The sequence below is a fragment of the Lampetra fluviatilis genome, chromosome 59 (genome assembly GCF_964198595.1).
Source record: "Lampetra fluviatilis chromosome 59, kcLamFluv1.1, whole genome shotgun sequence".
NCBI classification, from domain to species: domain Eukaryota; kingdom Metazoa; phylum Chordata; class Hyperoartia; order Petromyzontiformes; family Petromyzontidae; genus Lampetra; species Lampetra fluviatilis.
Window position 1 is genome coordinate 4635250 of NC_136333.1, and position 21718 is coordinate 4656967.

General features: G+C 52.1%; 1 protein-coding gene across 2 annotated transcripts; it reads left to right on the forward strand.

The window, feature by feature from the left end:
- The first annotated feature begins 5625 nt into the window (after positions 1 to 5625).
- Positions 5626 to 20403, forward strand: LOC144950792 (toll-like receptor 2). 2 transcript variants are annotated; one of them, XM_078880882.1, is made up of 3 exons: positions 5626 to 6763; positions 11478 to 12549; positions 12901 to 20403. In XM_078880882.1, the coding sequence occupies exons 2-3, from the start codon at positions 11486 to 11488 to the stop codon at positions 15068 to 15070; spliced, it is 3234 nt and encodes a 1077-aa protein (XP_078737008.1). In that variant the 5' UTR covers positions 5626 to 6763; positions 11478 to 11485; the 3' UTR covers positions 15071 to 20403. The 2 variants fall into 2 exon arrangements, with proteins under 2 accessions (XP_078737008.1, XP_078737007.1); XM_078880881.1 differs by having other exon boundaries at positions 11473 to 12549; positions 12901 to 20402.
- Positions 20404 to 21718: the final 1315 nt, after the last annotated feature.

Consider the following 21718-nt stretch of genomic DNA (forward strand, 5'->3'; position numbering starts at 1 on the left):
ATTTGATTTTTGTTTTCTATCTACGTGACTTTACCGAAAGAACCAAGAATATCCACCACAGATCCGTCCGTGTCTCAATCCGCTTGTCCTGTTGAGGGTCACGGCAGCATGTTGAGTCGGGCCGTCCAGACCTCCCTTTCCCTGGCGACAGACTTGAGCTCTTCCTGGGGAATCCCGAGGCATTCCCAGGCCAGCCGAGCGACATAGTCCCGCCCAGTGAGATCCCTCCGTTCGAATCCAGGTTGACATCTGCCTGCGGTTGAACGTTGCTTCGTCTCAAAGTCGGTCACCAATGACCGCACAAAAAACTGTCGCGTCGCAATCAATTTGGTTCCCGCACTTCAACCCGGCTCATTCAAGTTGCATGTATTAGGTATAGCCCTGTGAGCCATATGCGGCTCTTGAGTCGGGTGCAACCGCAACAAACAATATGAACGGAGAACATCTGAAAACGACGACGCGCAACAGAAACATCCTGGGATAAACCAGCAAATCTTCCAGCTCGCAGAATAATGTGACGGTTTGACTCTTCACGCGACGAATGTTAACCCTTGCATCGGGGTCGGGGGCATCTTGGAATGTTTCGCCGTTCTCATCGCACGGAGGGTTGCAAAAGCATGGCTCCGCGAGACTTCCACGTTCCAAATGCATCGGTTGTGCCTGCGCTGATTGCGCAATCGGGATATAGTTTTGGGGGGGAAAAAAAATCACATTTTAAGTGTTCGAGGAGGAATCCTACCGGCTTGCCGACAGGACCTTGTTGCAAGTTGCGAGGGTATGAGAGATGGGTAACGCGCGGAGTGGGGAACCGGCGAGGCGTTTTTGGCTTCGTAGGTGTCGAGTGTGCAGGCAGTGCAGCTGCACCACTGGGTCTCATGTGGCATGGGGGGGCAGGCGCTGGGCTATGAGGAAGCGAGTGGTTTCTGGCCACGGCTACCATCAGTGGCGAGTGAATGCCTTATCCAGACCCAGCACCACCCCCCCACACTAGACCGCCTCTAGCATTTTACCAAAACCACCAGTTGCTTATAAGCTGCGTTGTGAGCATTTCCATCAAAGAAAACAGTTGACATTTCCGAATTGCCGTTGCTGGTGTAATGACATTTATGGAGTTAATTCGATGATTGTGTACCGCTACACGATAATTTCCATCAAGGAAAACGGTTGAAATTTCCGAATTACTCAACCGTGTAATCGTTCTGGGCTGGCTGACTCACTCACGCCAGGTAAAGTTATTTCCGTCACCAAATCTAATTGCGCTTTTTTTTCCAACAATTCATTTTCAAGTATGTAATTCGCGAAGCACGTCCGCCTAGCTTGTTCCAAAACCGGTTTCTTTTTTTTTGCCTTCTGTTGTCGCGTCGATGCGACGCTGTGGGGATCGTCGTGGGATGGAACCACCAACCCCCCCTGCTCAATCCGGAGATGAGTCTGCGAGCGCGCGGGTTGACTTAAAGCGGACGAAGAGAGGAGGAGCGTTTGACTCGGCTATTAACCGCATCTCCCATGGGCCCATGCTCAATCCACTGCTGGATGTACGAGTCGACCCACCCCGTAGCCGTGGCCACAACACCTCTCCCTTGTGGCGGACGAATCGCCGCCCCCTCCAATAGAACCTGAGTTTGACTCCTGACCATGGCGAAACGGCAGCAGCAGCAGCAGCGTCATCATCGACTGGTTTCAGACCCCGCCTGCCCCTTTATGTCGATTCAGCCTTAAATGTGAATATCGTGCCCGTGGTTCGTGCGTACGACGTCGGCTACCCTTGGGGGGGGGGGGGGGGGAGACAATGAGACAAAGACGGGGGGAAATTGTCCCCGTGTCGCCGTGCCGGCCTCAATACGTGCTCGCCAAACAGCTTCTTATCCTTTCATCTTGTGTTCTTTTGGTAAAGTCACGTAGAAGGGAAGTAATAAAATAATAAAAATAAAACATAAAAAAATATTATGAAAGAAATATTATTTTATTTTATAATTTTTTTTTATTGTATTACTTCCCTTCTACGTGACTTTACCGAAAGAACCAAGAAGATGAATCCCTGCAGTCACGAAAGCTTTAAATCGAAATTTAGCTTCTTATCCGTCTATCGTGCCCGTGGTTCGTGCGAACGACGTCGGCCACCCTTGGGGGGGAGAGACAATGAGACAAAGACGGAGGGTCACTGTCCCCGTGTCGCCGTGCCGGCCTCAATACGTGCTCGCCAAACAGCTTCTTATCCGTCGTCCGCTGAACGTGCGACATGCAAAGCGACCGCATTCCATTCACAAAGGCGCCCTCTTCCTTCCGACTGCGTAGTCAAATCTCACTTTCGTGTGGACCCGAGGCGCTATTGCCTTGACCACCTTTCACAGCTCGCCGTTCCGTGCCCTCGACTAAAATAGCCACGGCAGGAGATTCTGCGATAAAATCGGAGCAGGTTCGCGCCGATGTTGTCCAGCGATCAGAATTCGCTGGAGATGTATATCGTCTCCGGTGACCTGGCGGAGTCGCCCTTCTGGTTCGGAGATCTGTTATCTTGAATGTTAACGCTGAGCGGTAAAAAAAAACGCTCCCTGTCCGTACGTAGCCATCCGTGCTAATCGGATGTGGTGTGGGACAATAAACTAAACACAAAGAGCATGGGGCGTCACGATCAACCCCCCCCACCCACTCCATGAAGTTGATTCGGTGTGAACGAAACTGTAGTTCCGTTTGCCATTCGGGTCTGAACCGTGGGGAAAGCCTGTGGTGATTTGTAGCGAAGATAATGGCGATCCCTCTCAAGCCTGCGTGAGTCGGCGGTGTGAGTCCGCTCCACTACCAAACATTGCCCGAGCTCTGCGATCCTCTATAAATGAAGGCGTTCTCGGCCAATGAACGAGTGTTTGTGCATGTGGGAATGAAAGCGGAGCACCCGGAGAAAATCCACGCGCGTGTGAGGGGGCAACGCTGTATCCCACACAGACGGAACGGGTAGAATCCACGTCTTTTTCGGCGCACTTCCTTGTCCCGGTGAGCCGGGATCACAGCGGGTTGATCCGTGCCACGTCGTCCTGGAAGGTAACGGTCATTATCATGAACTCAATATCGATTTAAAGCTTTCGTGACTGCAGGGATTCATCTTCTTGGATCTTTCGGTAAAGTCACGTAGAAGGGAAATAATAAATTAAAATAAAACAATAAAATACAATTCTATGGAGGACGGCTGCTTGCGTTGTAGCCGAAACGTCGTGAGAATTATTTTATAGTGTTTTATTTTTATTATTTTATTATTTCCCTTCTACGTGACTTTACCGAAAGAACCAAGAAGATGAACTCAATACTTCCTAGGACTATTTAAAATCCTGGTTGGGAGGCTGAACTGAGGCCACCATACTCTGGTTCTTTCGGTGAAAGTCACGTAGGTAGAAAAAATAATAGATCACGACGTTTCGATCGCAACGCAAGCGACCGTCTTGTGTTGCGATCGAAACGTCGTGATCTATTATTTTTTCTAACTACGTGACTTTTACCGAAAGAACCAAAGAGTATGGATTCCTGCAGTCACGAAAGCTTCAAATCAAGATTGAGGCCATCATCCCTTCCGGGGCCGATAAAATCAATGCCGCCGTGGGTGAAGCCAACCAACAGTGGTTGACTCGTACGGGTGGACTCGTCCCCGTCACAGAAACGTGGAATGTCCAGGACTGGCTCTGCAGGCAGTGCTGTAAACGAGAGATGAACACCAATGTCTGGATGAAATCACTTTTTTTTTATACGCGCAGCAGGCCGCTGGATTAATTACTGGGCTCGTCGATGATTAACGTTTTATAATGGAGCGATAAGAGATATCGATTTGATCTTGTCGTGTTTGCACGCCTCGTACGCCGCCTGGACCCAAGCCGCCTCGTGAAGTCGAGCAGAAGCCATCAGTTTCATTTGTTGGTATAGCCCTGTGAGCCATTCGGCTCTTGAATCCGGGTGCAACCGCAACAAACAAAAACATGAACAAGTAACATATTAAAGTGACTACGCGCAAACAGAAAAATCCAGGAAAAAACAGCAAAGTCTTCCAGAAAAAAACACTGCATTTCAACGCTGTGTGCAAATTCCCAGTGGGATGCAAGTCAAACAATAACAACCATAAGACAATGTAGATTAAAGTTATCAGTCTAACTCTGGACTACAACAAACAAATATGGCTAAACCAAAAACGTTTTCGAAATCACCAAAATAAAGCTATAAAAGCAATGTAACAGTGATCATCGGAACTGTGGTTGAAATTTGTTCATAACATCGCCTACCGTGGCACAGACGAGTCGACACTCAACCTTCCAGACAAGCGTTTGAAAAGCGAAGACATTTATTGATTTGCGGTGGCTTCTCGCCAAACGCCGCGAAGGGTGAACGATTCACGAGTCACCATTGGAACATCATTTGCCAGTAAAAAAATATGATAATTGGTTTTTTACCCTTCCATCTGGCAACAAAACTGACACTTTTTTTTTACAAGGAGTCATGTTTGCATAGACCACAATACCTGCGGCCATAATGCAAACAAAAAACATAACTCTGATAATATATGCGCCTTTTGGCGTCATCTGGTCCAACACCATGTGAGACTAGGCCCTAAGGAAAGCTGTCTCGGGTGTGGACCAATCAACTTCAAGGACAGTGCATATATTATCAAAGTTATGTTTTTTTTGTTTGCATTATGGCTGCAGGTATTGTGGTCTATGCAAACATGACTCCTTGTAAAAAAGGTGTCAGTTTTGTTGCCAGATAGAAGGGTAAAAAACCAATTATCAGATTCACGACTCGGAGGGCCATTGCAGCTGTAAATCAAAACGCGTCAATAAATGCTCGTTGCCAAATGCAGCGCTCGAGTGCCTTGAGCAACGTTTGCTCGGATTTAATTGCCAACCGGTGCCTCGATCATACGGAGTCATCATTTTCTTTCCTAGGTCATTTAAATGTCTCAATTGAACACGTTAGGGGGCGACCCATTCTTTAATGACGCTGTTCGCTGTTGCTGCTGCTGCCGTTTTGGCAGTAGGTGCACAGGCGCGGTTAATGACGAGAAGATTAACGCGTTCTGTCGCAGTCACAAAACACAGTGTGTGTGTGTGGCCTTAATAGGGGGAGGGAAAAAATGTACATACTGTTTTTAGACAGTTTGGGCACGTAAATTGTTTATTTATGTGCTGTGAAGAAGAAGTCATCGGCCGAAACAAAATGACTCAGTTCTACCTGCTATGGAATAAGGACCATTTCCCCCGAAGCGTCGCTTATTCATTATATATCTTATTCCTGTTCAAGGCCACAGTGACTTTGGGGCGAATGTCTGACGCTATTGGTGCTTGCTCATGCACAGCACCACTGCCAAAGTAGTCATCGCCACAGTTGAAAACACACAAACAAGACAAAGATCCCCCGTATAGCCTTCGCAGACTGTTGGGGCAAGTGCTGTTAGGGAGCACCTTAGAAGGCCGGCACGGCACACGAGGGGGTGGGTGGCCAGCACCACGCCCGGCCGCCTTTGTCTCACCAGGTACTCATTTGAGGCTGAGTCGACCTAGGGAAGGCCCAGGACTGGTGAGCGGGAATCCAAATCGTGTCTCTGCTCGGTAAGTAGCGCACCGCGCTAACCGCTGCTCCACCACTCGCACACAAAGACAAAGATCCCCCCGTGTAGCCTTAGCAGACTGTAGGGGCAAGTGCTGTTAGCGAGCACCTATGAAGGCCGAAACGATACAGACACACACCCAGACACGCACATACAAACACACCCAGACACGCACACACACACCCAAACACGCACATACACACCCAGACACGCACACCCAGACATGCACACACCCAGACACACAAACACGCACACCCAGACACGCGCACACACACGCACACCCAGACACGCGTGTTTAACTCTCTGCCTGGGCACCAATGACGTAACAACATCGAGAGAATAGGAGGAGGAGGGTTTGGCAGAGAGCCCGCCACTCGGTGAAGAGGAAACGCCGCGTGTGGATCAACAGAGAGACGGCCAGTTACGCGTGGCGCTCGTGGTGGGGGCACTCGCCTGTTGGTGCCTAACTCGACAAGGAAGAGGAGGAGGGTTTTGGCAGACTCCGTGTGTTGCGTGTTGTGTGTGGTTATGGGATCTGGCGATGCGGGGGATCTTTGTTGACCGAGCCTCGCGGGGAGCGGTGGCGTTGCGGTTAGCGCTGCGCTGCGCCACCAACCCCGGCCACCCGAGTTCCATTCCCGCTCACGACGGCCGCCAAGATCAGTGACGATTATCCGAACCGGTTCTTGGCATCTCCGAGGGCGACGCGGCCTCAAATGAGCTCCCGGTGCGCCGCGTAACGTATCGCCACCTGGGGAAGACAAAGGCGTCCGGGCGTGGTGCCGACTACCCCAACCCCGTCGTGTGCCACAGTGCCGGCCTCCACAGGTGCTACTCGCTAACGGCACTTGTCCCAGAAGTCTGTTGAGACTATACGGGGCTGGGGAGGAACTTTGTCTTTTCTTTTGTTTATCCGCCTCTCTTGAGTTTCGTGTTGCCGATGGAACGGCCACTGCGCCCTGCTGCTGTCCGCGTGAAGGGGGGCCAATGGGTCGCATTCAATCGGCCGCGACGCCACCGAGTTCCCAGCCACCGCCGCTAGAAGAAGAAGAGGAGGAGGAGGAAGACTTCGACGTTTTGTATCGGCCGTGCGAGCGCGTCTCTTCCGTGGCGGGTCGGTGGCTTTGCGACGCGGCCACGACCGCTCCCACTGCTACGAGTGAGCCCAGGTGCCAGCAGGTAAGGAGGCTTCTCTCTCACCCTGTCGCCGCATGCCCACCGTGGCTGTCGTGCGCGTACCTGCTCGGTGCGCGTTCCGTGCCGCCGACCGCGCGTCAAAGGTGCGGAGCGGATTGTGGACGTGGAGCGGGTGGCGCAACGGCCGAGCGCAAATGCGACGCTTCTGATCTCTTCTTGTTTGCGTGAAGGAGGCAGCAGCAACAGCAGCAGCAGGGGCGATACGCTCAGGGGCTCAGTGTACAACGTCGAGGTCTGCTGCTGGACACGACGAGAGGGCTTCAGGAGACAGAGAGAGAGGTGGAGAGTTGGTGTCGTGTTGTTACTGTTCTTCCTCCGTTGAAGGAGCGTAGACCGCAGTGCGTCTCGTCGCGGGCAGGCGAGTGCCAGTGAGGTTCAAGTCAATTGTGGCTGCCAGAACCAGGCTACGTTATGTCAGCTGGGTCAGGAGGGGGGTGGGGGTGCCCACATTGAGCCAAGCGGCTCTGTGATGACCACAGCCCTAAGGCGGTCGGCAGTGGCGGTAGTTTACGGGACACGGCGGGGTGGAGGGGGACGTGTCCCACTCGCAAGGGGCTACAGCAGCGACCTCGTGCACACCCAGAACTCGCCGCGAGCCGAGATGCAGAACGAACGAGGCACGCGCTCGGGTTCAGTGCCGGATTATCGTAGTAGCAAAAGTAGCAACATGTAGTAGTAGTAGCTACTACATACACTGAGCCCCTGAGCGTATCGCTACATATGCAGTAGTAGCTACTACATATGTAGCTACTACGACAAATGTAGCTACTACACATGTAGTAGTAGCTACACATGTAGTAGTAGCTACACATGTAGTAGCTACTACATATGTAGTAGTAGATACTACATATGTACTACATATGTAGTAGCTACGGGCCCCGCACTTTTAAGGGCCCCGCGCTAATTTAGTTCAAGCTATCAATACCGGTTCAGTGATTCTGTACTATTACTATTATTATAGTACTATACCGCCTTCAAATTTTATGAACGACTGGGTGTTTAAGGCTAGCGATTTGTAGTATTATCTGGCTGTACAGCAAATGAAAAAATACAATTACTTTACTATGCAAGTGAAAAATTTGTGTTTTTATATTTACGTGTTTTTTTTATTTAGGGGCCCTGCTCGAATTCAAATCAAGGCCCTTGTCTGAATGTCCTGCCCGCGACAGATATTGTACCGCGTCGAGTGTCGTGGGGGTTTAAACGACCGCTGTGCCAGCTGTCTCGATCTCTCGCCGGTTGTGCAGAGTCAACGAATCTCCCTCGCTCCTCAATGGGAGGGAAGCTCTCTTAGATTTGCGAGCGGCGTATGGCACGCGCAACCGATGGATAGTCGAACACCGGAATTTGGCCGGACCGCAGAGTGACCCCGAGACCACACGCACGATGTGTTAATATTCCATCTGTGCAGCCTGCCGATGAGCTCCCACGTTTGTTTGTTTTTGGTTTTTGGAATTCTTAAAGTCGAGCGCTGTGTTTATCTCGCTGCCTAAGTGCAAAGACAAAAGATCCCCCTCCTGTGTAGCCTCAACAGGCTGTCGGGGCAAAGTGCTGTGAGCGAGCAGCACCTATGAAGGCCGGCACGGCACGGGAGAGGTGGTGTGTGGCCAGCGACACGCCCGGCCACCTTTGTCTCCCCGATGACGATGTTTACACATTAAACCAGGTCCTCATTTTTTTAGCTGAGTCAACCAAGGCGATGCCCAGGACCGATTTAGATAGTTGTCACTGGTGTTGGCCGTGAGCGGGAATCGAACCCGGGTGGCCGGGATCGTAGCGTAGCTCGCTGACCACCCCCCCCCCCCACGGACTATTTGTAGCCACATGAGTCACCTGCCCTTGAGCAGCTTAATCATTGCCCCCAAACGCCTGCAACTGTTTATTTTTTCTATAACACTGGGCAACAAAATTAAAAAAAAATTCTGGCCTGGACTTTTGCAGCTGTTTTAGACTAATTTCAGGGTGCTGATTCCAAATCTGATGTCAGATTTGCTCTATCACATCTCATTCTATGCTATCGGCATACCCCATTTTCATTGATTTTACCCGAAATTAACTCTGTCACTTATGATTGCAAGTTGTTGCGAGTCAGTGACTGCTTTAGTGTTAAAATATGGTGCTGTATTTTTAGGATAGTGCGTTTATAATATAATTTTATGTAGATATCCACATTTATGTAATATCTTTCTTCTGCAGTTTTTATTGAAAATGCAATATTTGATATCTCCAAAACCTGATGTGATAGACAAAAACTGATGCCAGATTTGGAATCAGTACCCCAAAATTACCTTAAAAACGTTGGAATACCTTATGCCAGAAAAAGTGTGTTGACCAGTGTAATACATGTTTTTTGGGTTCGCAAATACACAACATTTACAACATTTACAATGTTGTAGATTTGCTCTTTAACACACCGGTTAGTGCTGTACTCGTAACGAATTAGCACGTTCTGTTTACGTGACAAACGCCTTACTCGTTGGCTGTGTCGGGTGGTAGCGGGTTTAACGACAGCACATTTATATTTTTACGCGATCTAATAAAAAAAAAACCTGTACAGTATTATGGATGATATTGGTCACGAAAGCCTCCGTTTTTTTATTTTTCTCGTCGCAAATAAGGATAAATATGTCAATCGGAAAATCCGCCCACGGATTATCTCTAGAATGGTGACCATTGAGTAGACGAAGCAAGCAGCAGCATTAGCCCTCCTTTGCCAGTACCAAAATATAATAATAGGGGTTTTCCCCTTCTTTCTGGCACAATACTTGTGGTCAATGCACACATGGTTCCTTGTTAAAGGTTTCAGTTTTGTTGCCAGAAAAAAGGTGAAAACCCTATTATTATAGCTGAAGCATATATATTGGGGGAGGACACATCTCCCCCCCCATATTCAAATATGCTCAAAATGTCCCCCCCAATATATTGCTATAAAATAGATTTCTGTTTATATGATTGTGGTTATGGTTGTACTTTATAAATCCCTAATCTCTGCCATTACATACAATGAAACAAGAAAAGGTAAAAAAAAGCAATTGAATACAATACACTTAGACATTATTGTAAAAAATAAACAAAAAGTCCATCCCATGTGTTAGTGAAGTTTTTTTTATTTTAGGCAGGAAATGGCAGGAAATGTGTTTTTTTTATTTAGATTTTTTTTCTGGGGGGGACCCCCAGACCGCCTGGAAGATTGCCCCCCCCCCCCCAAATGTTGACTACATGGCTCCGGCCTTGAGCTGAAGCAACATCTGGCAACACTTAAGACGCCGATGCTGTGCAAGGTGCCGCCCTCTTTTCCTGCCCTGCGAAGCAATTCGTTGATAGGCTGCAGTTCAGGGGAGCGGTGGCACAGTGGTTGGCGCACCGAGTTCGACAGCCGGCCACGGTTAAGGGGCCGTCCATAAATGACGTCACGCACCTGGGGGGGGGGGTCAGACATTTGTGACGATGTGTGACGATGGGGGGGGGGGGGGGGTGAGAAATGTGACGTCACATCAAAATGCGCAACTTTAAATAAATATAGACAACACGTTCTACTTAATTAAATATACTTTTTAAATCAATGTTTACTCCTACAACATCAGAGTGCAGCGCCACATTAAATACGCACTACAATAACAATAGTTTAAAGCGATTTGAAGCATGTGTTTTTTTTTGGGGGGGGGGGGGGGCAGAGCTTTGTGACGTCATATTTGAGATATCGGACCTCCCCCCTCCCCTTGCCCGGATCCACCGGTGACCACGCGGCAGTCAGACCCCCCTCAAATATGACGTCACAAAGCTTTGCCCCCCCCCCCCCAAAAATAAAACATGCTTCAAATCTCTTTAAACTATTGTCATTGTAGTGCGTGTTTAATGTGGCGCTGCACTCTGATGTTGTAGGAGAAAACATTTATTAAAACGTCCATTTAATTAAGTAGAACGTGTTGTCTATATTTATTTAAAGTTGCGCATTTTTATGTGACGTCACATTTTAACCCCCCCCCCTCGTCACACATCGTCACAAATGTCTGACCCCCCCCCCCCCCCCCCAGGTGCGTGACGCCATTTATGGACGGCCCCACTGCACTGCCTCGACTCTGCTTAGATCCGCGGCGCGTTCTGGGCTCATCGAGTTCGAGTCGCGTGTACACTTTTTGCCGAGCGAAAATAAAGTGTTTACTTAAGCGTGCAAATTCTGGACCGGTTTTTTTTGCCTTTCCGGTTCTGCGACAACTCCCAGGCTTGTCAAACAATCACCCGCTGCTGATATTAACCGCCACGTTATTGATGTGCGCCTTGACTCTAAACCACATGTCCCCCCCCCCCCAATAAGCCCTGCCTAGCGGCGTATAGTTGAGGGTTTGTCCATCTCACGTACGGCATGGAATGTGCGATGCTGCGCTGTAACATGTGTAAATCGCAGGTTAGTGTAGGGCACAGCCTGCAGTCACCGCAGGCTGCAGCGAATCACACGGAACACACCGAGCACGTTAACTCTCGTGAACGCTGAAGCCAAATCCGTCGTTGTACCGCACTTCTATGCTGCCACGTCTACCTATGCCCCCCCCCCCCACGTTCACCGACCCAAACTGACCAGCGTGGTGAAGTGCGGTCAACTTAAACCCCACGACCGGTACAGCGTGATGCGATTGGCCCTCGTCCCGCAGTGGATCAATATCTGTGTGTGTGTGAACGTGTCTTTGCGTCAGACCAGGCGGAACGATGCTTCCCAGTTTCTGGACCACACCCATGGCAACCTTCTTGCTGTGCTCCCTGCTACCCATCGCTGGATGGGCGACACCAGACAGAGATCGCGAGCCCTTGGGGTCAGCGTTGGGCTCGGCAGAAGCAGCAGCAGGGACGGTGGTGTTAACATTACCGGTGCAGTCAACCGGGGGGTCAGTATTGAGGTCAACAGGGAGGTCAGCAACAGGTCCAGCGTCGAGGTCACCAGCAGCGTCAACAGCAACGGCTTCATCGTCGGTGTCATTGGTCGAGTCACTAGCCGGGTTATTGGACGAGTCAAGAGTGGCGTCAACGGCTAGATCATCCGCCAGATCACCTGCTGGGTCACCAGCTACGCCACCGTGGGAGTCGAGAAGGGACGAGTCACCGGCTGGGTCATCAGCTGGGTCATCGGCTGGGTCATCGGCTGGTTCATCAGCTGGGTCATCAGCTGAGTCATCAGCTGGTCTATTGGCTGGGTCATCAGCTGGGTCATCGGCTGGGTCATCAGCTGAGTCATTGGCTGGGTCATCGGCTGGTTCATCAGCTGGGTCATCGGCTGGGTCATCAGCTGGGTCATCAGCTGGTCCATTGGCTGGGTCATCAGCTGGGTCATCGGCTGGGCCATCGGCTGGGTCATCAGCTGGGTCATCAGCTGGTCCATCGGCTGGGTCATCAGCTGGGTCATCGGCTGGGCCATCGGCTGGGTCATCAGCTGGGTCATCAGCTGGTCCATCGGCTGGGTCATCAGCTGGGTCATCAGCTGGTCCATCGGCTGGGTCATCCACGGGGTCGGTGGAGGCAGCCGAGAACTGCAAGCTGACAGACTCGCACGCGGACTGCTCGGGGCGCAGGCTGACGCGCGTGCCCCAGGGGCTGCCGGCGAACATCTCCTCGCTGGACCTGTCGCGGAACGAGCTGGCGGAGTTGGGCGAGCGGGCATTCGGGCGCTACCCGCTGCTGCGCCAGCTCAAGCTGCAGTTCAACGTTATGGCGCGCATGCACGACCACGCCTTCCTTGGCTGCAAGGCCCTCGAAGAGCTCGACCTCTTCAACAACAGGTGACGCGGATGCGGGCGTGTGGGCGGGCGGTCGCGCAGGCGGAGAGACGGACGCGTTGGGATGGATGGGCCGACGTACGGACGTACGGATAGATGGACGGAAGAACGAACGGGAGAAACGAATGGACGGATGGGCGGGTGGGTTGGACGCACTGACACATGGACGCATGGCCGGCCAAAAAATTTACAGATATAAGAATTTTGAAACGGCGGGGGTGGGGTGGGGGGTGCGGTTTCTGAGCATTGAGCAGCGGGGGGGGGGGGGGCTCGATCCCTTCCAGCATTGCTGACGCTGCGGGGGGGGGGGTTCTGGTTGTGCGTCACGTGACCCTTCCCCCTCTCCGCCCGCAGCCTCACGGTGGTGCCCGACACTCAGCTGTTGCCTCTGCTCGGCAGCCTGCGCATGCTCAACGTCTCGAACAACATGTACCAGCGCGTCGAGCTGGGCATCACCTTCTCGCGCCTCACCTCGCTGCGCCACCTGTGGCTCGGCGGCGAGCTGGTGTCGGACGTGCGGGTTGACGACCTCGCGGCCCTCCGCTCGCTCGACTTGACGATCTTCTCCCTCAAGACCGGGCAGGGCTTCCGGAGCTATGAGCCGGGGGCCCTGGCCTCGCTGGCCGGGAGCGCCAAGCCGGCCATCACCCTGGACTGCGACTTGGACGCGGCGCCGACGGCGGTGACGCCGATGCTGGCCGACCTCGCGGCCACGAGCGTCCGCAGCCTGCGCTTCCGTCGCCTCTTCGCCACCAACTACTACACGGGCGCCGACGACCTATTCGCGCCGCTGCCGCGCCTCTCCGGCCTGCGCAACCTCGAGTTCTTCCGCGGCAAGTTCAACGAGAACCTGCACTACCTGATCCTCAAGCACCTGCAGCGCAGCGCCGTGAAGGAAATGGCGCTCATCGCCGTCGACTTCACGAAATCGGCCGTGACGGAGCGACCCCGCGTGCCTGTGGGGATGCTGCCGTTGCGGGCGCTAGCCTTCCGCGACATCACCAACCCGGACGTGCTGCTGTTCGACGGCAACTTCAACTGGTACAGTTGCCTCGACGTGCTGACGATCAACAATGTCAACTTCAACGACATCCCATGCCCCGCCTGGGCCGCCATGCGCCGCGTGGTCACGGCGGACATCTCCAACAACCGGCTCACGGACTCGGCTCTCCTCAACGTGGGCTGCGACTACCGCGGCACGGTGCCACTCCTAGGCACGCTACTGCTCGCCGAAAACGCGCTGACACGGCTGGCGACGGTGGCGCAGCTGGTGCGCGATTGGGGCGCGCTGCGCAACATCTCACTGGCGCGCAACTCCATCGGCGGCGCGGTCGAGCGCTGCAACTGGAGCCAGCCGATCGATTGGCTGGACCTGTCGTACAACCGCGCGGCGGGCGACGTCTACGGCTGCCTGCCGCTCACGCTGCGCCACCTCGACCTGTCCTTCAGCGACGTCGACCGGCTCGACCTCGGCTACTTCGCCCGCGCCAACAGGCTCGAGTGCCTGCTGCTCAGCGGCAACAACATCAAGTACATCCCGTCGGGCTGGCGAGCGCCTGTCCTGCGCTTCCTTGCCATCGACCGCAACTCCTTCGGCGTCATCGACCGTGGCACCTTCGAGCTCATGGTGGCCCTGCGCAGCCTGCGGGCTGACAACAACCCCTTCCAGTGCACCTGCGACCTGTGGGGCTTCCTGTCGGAGGTGCGGGCCCACGACTCGCCCGTGCGACTCGAGGGCTGGCCCAACAACTACACGTGCTACCACCCGGCGCAGCTGCTGGGCACGCAGCTCGAGCGTTTCCGACCCGGCTCGCTGGAGTGCGACGTGCGACTCGTGGTGCTGGTGTCGGTGGTGGTGACGGCGGCACTGGCGGTCGTGTGCCTCGCGCTGTGCCGCCGCTTCGACGTGCCCTGGTACATCTGCGCAATGTGGAACCTGCTGCGGTCGAAGCGGCGCAAGCGGATGAGGGGGGGCGGCAGGCAGTTTGCGCCGGGGGGGCGGGACTACCGCTTCCACGCGTTCATCTCGTACAGCCACGAGGACGCCGCGTGGGTGCGCGAGAACCTCATGCCGCAGCTGGAGTCGGCGCGCCCGCCGCTGCGCGTGTGCGTGCACGAGCGCGACTTCACGCCCGGCATGTGGATCATCGACAACATCATCGACAGCATCGAGCTGAGCCGCAAGGTGATCTTCGTGCTGTCCAGTGCCTTCGTCGACAGCGAGTGGTGCAACTACGAGCTGTACTTTGCGCACCAGCGGCCGGCGCACGACGCCATGGAGGACCTCGTGCTGCTCCTCAAGGAGCCCATCCGCCCCGAATCGCTGCCCAGCCGCTTCTGCAAGCTGCGCAAGTTGCTGTCCAAGAAGACCTACCTGGAGTGGCCCGCGGAGGCCACCAAGCAGAGCTTTTTCTGGGCCCAGCTCAGGGCTATCCTGAGATACGAGGATGGGCTGCTATTGGAGGACGTGGGGACTGAGGGGCTCAAGGTGGAGGAAGCCGGGGACAAAAGCCATCCGTTTTGAGGGGGTGTCGTCGGTCCGCGGGTCTCCGGGCGGCGGCATCTCGACCTCCTAGTTTCGCATGTCTCTTCCTGAGCGATGCAGATTAGCGAGCAGGGGGTAGCGACAGGCTTACTGAAGTGACTGGACTTGGTGCTGCCGATAAGAGAATTGCTTTTATTTTAATCTGTTACCCAGAAAAGTCTGCCTCGTTCTTCTTCAGGCCTAGTTGAGATCTTCGGTTGTGGCGAGGCCTTTGGGGTAGGCTCTGAGGCCTGGCCAGGGTCTTCGGAAGGGTGTCGTTTGAGGGGCTTGCCGTAACCTTCCAGGAAAGCCTCGCTGAGTGTCAACATTGTCTTTCAGGAGGACCCCTGATGGGTTGTTCGGGAGAATTGCCACTTGTTCTGGTTGTCCCAGGATCGCCATTTTTTTGGCAAATCAATGTATGTTGTTGGAGGATCAGATGTGGCGGTCACAGACTCCAGGATTCAGTTTTTTACTCGTCTATAGAGCCGCGGCACCATACTCGACCAGAATATAACAAGGGCTCTACACATTCGACCACTATTGAGTCGTGTATCATAATATCAACAAGGATCGAGTATTGCAACTTACTACGCTACGGGATGTCTGGCATAACATTACCAAGCTGCATCATATATTAAATTCTTTGGCACATGTCATGATGGGCACTGCAAGATCTGACCATCTGCTTTCAGTGCTCGTGACTCTGCATTGGCTTCCAGTTGACGAACGAATACAATATAAGTTCGCACTCATTACACACAAAGTGCTTTCCACAAATGAACCACAATACCTTGCTGATGTCGTCAAGGATCATAAACCACCATGCCAACTCCGGTCATCATCACAGCGGCTTTGGGCTAGCCATTGAACAAAGACGGTCACCGCATCGCACGCTTTCAGATGCGCTTCTGCCATTGGAGCTATGCACCTTTAAATCTAGATTGAAAACTAATTTCTTTAGAACTGTCTTATGTGTTCCGTTTGTTGTCTTTCCCCCGCACCTCCGATTAGCACGTGTGGCTACGTACGGTGCGAAAGAAGTTCAACACACATACGTGTGTGCCGTGCCAATGTGAGCCTTGCCAATGTGTGCCGTGCCAATGTTTGCCGTGCCACTATACTCGCATGGCGATCTGACCCAAAATCAATTGCGAATATTATCGGTCGCGAAGGTCCACGTGTGCGCTAAATCCACGCTTTTTTTGATTGTTTGACAAAAACAAACACGTCCCCAATTTCAGTGGCATTGAATTAGCACCAAGCGAAATTCTCGACCACTTTTTTTTTACATTCCAGTGTTTCGTGAGCAGAGTCGGGCTGCTCGCTCGAACCCGTCGACGCCGGTTGAACTGCCAGATGCGTTTATAGGCAAGAACCCTTTTAAGTCGGGTTCTGGGTCTTGGCTCGAGGGTGCTCTTTGCTAAATGCCCTCTGTACGTCGAATTGTGAACGACGGCAGAAATCGACGTTCCCGCAGCTCACTCGCAAACCCCATTGCTGCAGAAGAAGCTGATTCTCCAGCGTCAGTGCCAAAGATCTGTTCCTCATCCGTCCCGCTGCCGTTTCGGCTGCGAGGAAGGGACACATGGAATCCATTTGACAAAGAAGCCTGGGGGTTATTTATTTATTTAACCAAAGCGGATGTGCGTGTGTGTGGGGGGGTTCACAACAAAACAAAACCAATGTGGTATGAGTTTGCGTTTTTTCACGACCGCATAGGTTCTCACGGTTGTTGCTTGGCGCGATGTCCAACGTTTCGTGCCGCACGCCTTCGCGAAGCGAACCGAAGAAGCTCCCCCCCCCTGCCCCCCTCGCACGCGTGTGTCAATAACGCCACGTGCGTTTGTGTGTGTGGCCTTCAAATGGAGAAATATAGAATAGGCATTGGCCTATCATATATATATATTTACTTTCAAGGCCGTACCGGGCGTCATAATTGACAGATCGTGTTGCGTTTGTTTGTCGTTTGCGCTTTGACTGTCAACGTAGCAGCGGCGGCGGCAGCAGCAGTCTTCACCAAATCGGTTGTCGGTCAAAACACGTGAAAGGGCGCTGTGATTGTAAGTGAACGAGGAACTTGATCTCTGCGATGAACATTTGAGTTTGCTGCGGTGTAACATCGCCAGCGTGGGGGAACTGTGAATGTATTATTTTTCAGATGGAAATGGGTGATGACAAAAAAAACAATGTTGCTCGCTTGGATTCACAAATCGAAAATATTTTTTGAGACTTTGAGTGATCGGAGACGGTTTGGTTCAACCAGCTGGCGCCTTCAAAGCGAAAGTTGTGATCGAGTGCTTCCTCGCGAAAAGTAAATTGCCAGCGACATTTTTTCATTACCTGAGCTGTAACAAAACAACAACAACAGCTCTTCAGGAACGGAACCACGAACTGAATTGAAGAAGCTCAACATCGCGTGGACGCCTTGCATCTCATTTCCAGGCGCTTTGCTTTGCCAGCGGCGCGTCAGGGTCAGACCACGTGCACACACGGAGTGTGCGGATCGACTGGAAGTTCTCGGATATCGTAATGAATGTACAATGACTGCTCGTTTGGGAGGGCTCGCGGGAAAAATGTGCATCGTACGGTGGCGCTGGCGGTTAGCGCTGCGCTACGAACCTGATGACCCGAGTTCGATAACCGCTCACGACCACCGCCAGTAACCGGTGGTGATTATCTAAAATCGGTCCTGGGCCTCCCCGCAAATCAGTATCTGGTGTGGTGTGTCAACAAAAAGCCACTGTGGAGACAAAGGCGGCCGGGCGTAACGTTGGCCAACCATCCCCACGTGAGCCGTGTCAGCATGGCTGGCTGCATCCATCAGTTCCCACCAGCGGTGAAAGAATATATTTTGAGGCGTCTTGCTGCCATAGATAGGCACTTTCTAAATTACACGTACATTCATTATGTAAAGTTTACTCCGACGCATAACTTGCTATCAGTGTCCAATGGACAAAGCTCAATGTGACTGGTCGCTCTAATCCACGCCGTTTCTCTCCGGTAATTTTAATCTTTACATTCTGCCCAGCGCGATGGCGGGGAGGCTGTTACACAGAGGTCGCAAACGGGTTTTGATTCCTTACCTGTACCCGTATCCGGCCGCACCAGGGTCACAAACGGGTACCCGTACCTTACCCGATATCCGGCTACCCGTCCCCGGCCGGATATCGGGTAGGGTACGGGTATCGGGTACCCGATTGCGATCTCTGGGATGAAGCCATGTTGCAGGCGCGGGTGGGTTGATTCTAGGAACTTGAATTGTGACAAGACGTTGGGAAATGAGTGACAAACGGTTACTCACCAGTGACTCACGGCCTTCTCACTCATTGGTTGTGGTGAGTCACGTGCGGCTACCCGTACCCGTACCCGGCCTCACCAGGGTCGCAAACGGGTACCCGTACCCGGCCGGGTACGGGTAGCCGGGTATTGGGTAGGGTACGGTTATCGGGTACCCGGTTACGACCTCTGCTGTTACAGCATTTCGGATGGGACGAAGAGCGCCACGCGGTCGCTCCGGTTGTGGACGCCGCGACCCGTCTCTCGAGCGACGCGATTGGTTGTTTGCTGCCACAACTCGAAAGTGTTTTGCGACGAGTGTTTCTGTGTCAGTGTTACGTTTAAATCAGTGTTAATCGTTTACCAAACGGATGTCTGTGTGTGTGTGATTTATTTTTGCCCGTTATTGAAGAGCAACGTTACTGCCCGCTTACACTTGCCCAGACAGCGGCGGCTTGTGACGTCGCCTTGTGACGTCGCCTTGTGACGTCGCCTTGTGACGTCGCCTTGTGACGTCGCCTTGTGACGTCGCCTTGTGACGTCGCCTTGTGACGTCGCCTTGTGACGTCGCCTTGTGACGTCGACTTGTGACGTCGCCTTCTTTTGACGTTACCAGGGGGTCGTCCATAAATGACGTCACGCGATTTTTCAATTTCAAGGACCGATCAATTTCAAGGACAATGCATACATTATCAGAGTATGTTTTTTGGTTTGCATTCTGACCGCCGGTATTGTAGTTAATGTTAACAAGATTCCTTGAATTTTTGTTTTAGTTTTGTTGCCAGAAAAAAGGGGAAAACCCTATAATAAAAAATGTGTTTTTAATATTGATGTTTTTTTTAGGGTACCTTTCTAACAAATGCTACATAGCTTAGTCCGGCACTGTGCCTGTCTCTGTTTGTCCTCCACCACCACCAACCTTGCGTTGAGCCCAAACGTTTCAAGTCAATTTCCTTCCGCAGGCTGCCTCTCTCTCGTCGTTGAGGGACCTGAAGCGCGGTGCGTCCTCAGAAACAACACGTGGGCAGATGCTCGCAATCGCGAGATGCACTGCACCGCTACACACACGCAGCGGGAGATTGACCGCGAGATACACCGCACCGCTACATACACGCAGCGGGAAATGCACGCACCATGAGATACACACCGCAAGATACACGAAGCGGGAGATGCGTGCACTACTAGATACACGAACCGTTAGATCTGTGCACCGCTAGATGCGTGCACCGCTAGATATACAAACTGCGAGATACACACACCGCTACATACACGCACCGGGAGATGCACGCACCCCAAGATACTCGTAACGGGCCGGTGCGCATCGTAAGACACCGCAGGCTCACGTGGGGATTGACCATGGCTGGTGATGACTGCGATGATTATGAATTGGAATGTCGTTGTCAAAATTACGTGGGGGCGCGTTTACGGTACAGTGTCCACCGTGCGAGGGGTTTTTTTCACGGCTGTCAACCCATAACGGTTTAACCCGTATTATTGTACAGGGAAATTTAGTTTTCCGGGTCCATACGGCGTACAGCCGTCTCAATACGGGCAGATTTTTTTTTGAGATTTGTTTGTGTTTCTTCCTTGTGATGGGACTTTGTAGGATGAACATTGAGTTTTATATGGGGCACGGGGTGACCAATAATGTCTGAATTGGTCTGTAATAAGTTAGGGCACTGATAAGGGGTTGAGAGGTATGCACATCTGTGCTCCAAACCTCCTCCAAAAGCGTGGGGGAGACCTTCATCCGTCAGTGGATTGATAAAGGACCCTACATTCATTAACAATTGCTCTAAATCAGATGCTGCCGTTTGATGCCACGTGCACAGTGTGGATCGCTCAGGGAATTGTGGTTCAGGGATGAGGTTGTTACTGCCAAAGGGTTTTGTTCTGCGTGTCAATTGTTCAATCTCGGCCCAATTTCTGCTTCTGGCATTCCCTCGCCAGGTTGAAATAAAATCGGTGCTCTGTGTTTCACAATTAACGTGTTGTTCTCGCAGTCTAATTCCTTCCAGAACCATCGCAAGAACAAAGTGAATTTTCTCCGCCTGACTCACGTCGTGTGTCTAAGTGGACCGCGAGCTCCGGCGCTCGAGTGGGCACGGTCATGGCAACGTACATTCCAGCAACCTTCTGGAATGTTCCACATGCCGCTCACCACAATTGCCCCAAATGCGGCCAGATTTCGGAAGCTTGGGTAATCGTCGGCGCGAGCTCACTTCATGGCTCCCTTCCCAACTCGTTCGTCTCCTGCGGTTCCTCTGCAGTTGTCAAGAACGTTGTGCACTTAAAAGGACAAATGTGTCATAGGCGGCGATTGTGAAATGAAATTTGCGCCTTACGACTCATCTGTCTAAAACTAAACATTATCATTATTGATAATTGGTTTTTTACCCTTCTATCTGGCAACAAAACTGACGCCTTTTTTTTACAAGGAGTCATGTTTGCATAGACCACAATACCTGCAGTCATAATGCAAACAAAAAACATAACTCTGATAATGTATGCACCAGAGGTGTGGACTCGAGTCATGTGACTTGGACTCGAGTCAGACTCGAGTCATGAATTTGATGACTTGCGACTCGACTTGGACTTGCATAACAATGACTTTGTCCCACCTATGAGATGTGGACTCGAGTCATGTGACTTGGACTCGAGTCAGACTCGAGTCATGAATTTGATGACTTGCGACTCGACTTGGACTTGCATAACAATGACTTTGTCCCACCTCTGGTATGCACTGTCCTTGAAGTTGATTGGTCCACACCCAAAACAGCTTTCCTTAGAGCCTAGTCTCACATGGGTTGGACCAGATGACGCCAAAAGGCGCACAACTCAAAGACAATGCACCATCAGAGTATGAGAGCTCGGGGTAAGCATTTACACCATTGGAACCTCATTTGCCAGTAAAACAACTTCAAGGACAGTGCATACATTATCAGAGTTATGTTTTTTATTTGCATTATGACTGCAGGTATTGTGGTCTATGCAAACATGACTCCTTGTAAAAAACAATTATCATATTTTTTACTGGCAAATGAGGTTCCAATGGTGTAAATTATCATTATTGTTGTTGTTAAGCAAGGTGGAATGCTTGGATGGGCGACCACTTAGCCAGGGCAGCCCAGAGGTTCGTGGAGGCCCAGGCTAGCACGCCACGTGGGGTTCCCTTGCTCGTGAGCGACAATAACCGGGCCAGTTGTGATGCCCTCTTCTGTGCGAGGCCTGGGTCAAAATAGCCCCTGAGGCAGCCACCTCTCCGGGCAGGTTGACCACCACGCATTTAACTAAACTATTTATTTTACCAGGTGAAGACCCACTGAGCTATTTGGCTCTCTTTCAGACGCGATCTGCCCGTAAATGATA

Coding starts and splice junctions, on each gene's coding strand:
- LOC144950792 (XM_078880882.1), top strand. CDS start 11,486: ATGCTTCCCAGTTTCTGGACCACACCCATGGCAACCTTCTTGCTGTGC. Junction 12,550..12,900: donor CTCGACCTCTTCAACAACAG/GTGACGCGGATG, acceptor CTCCGCCCGCAG/CCTCACGGTGGTGCCCGACA.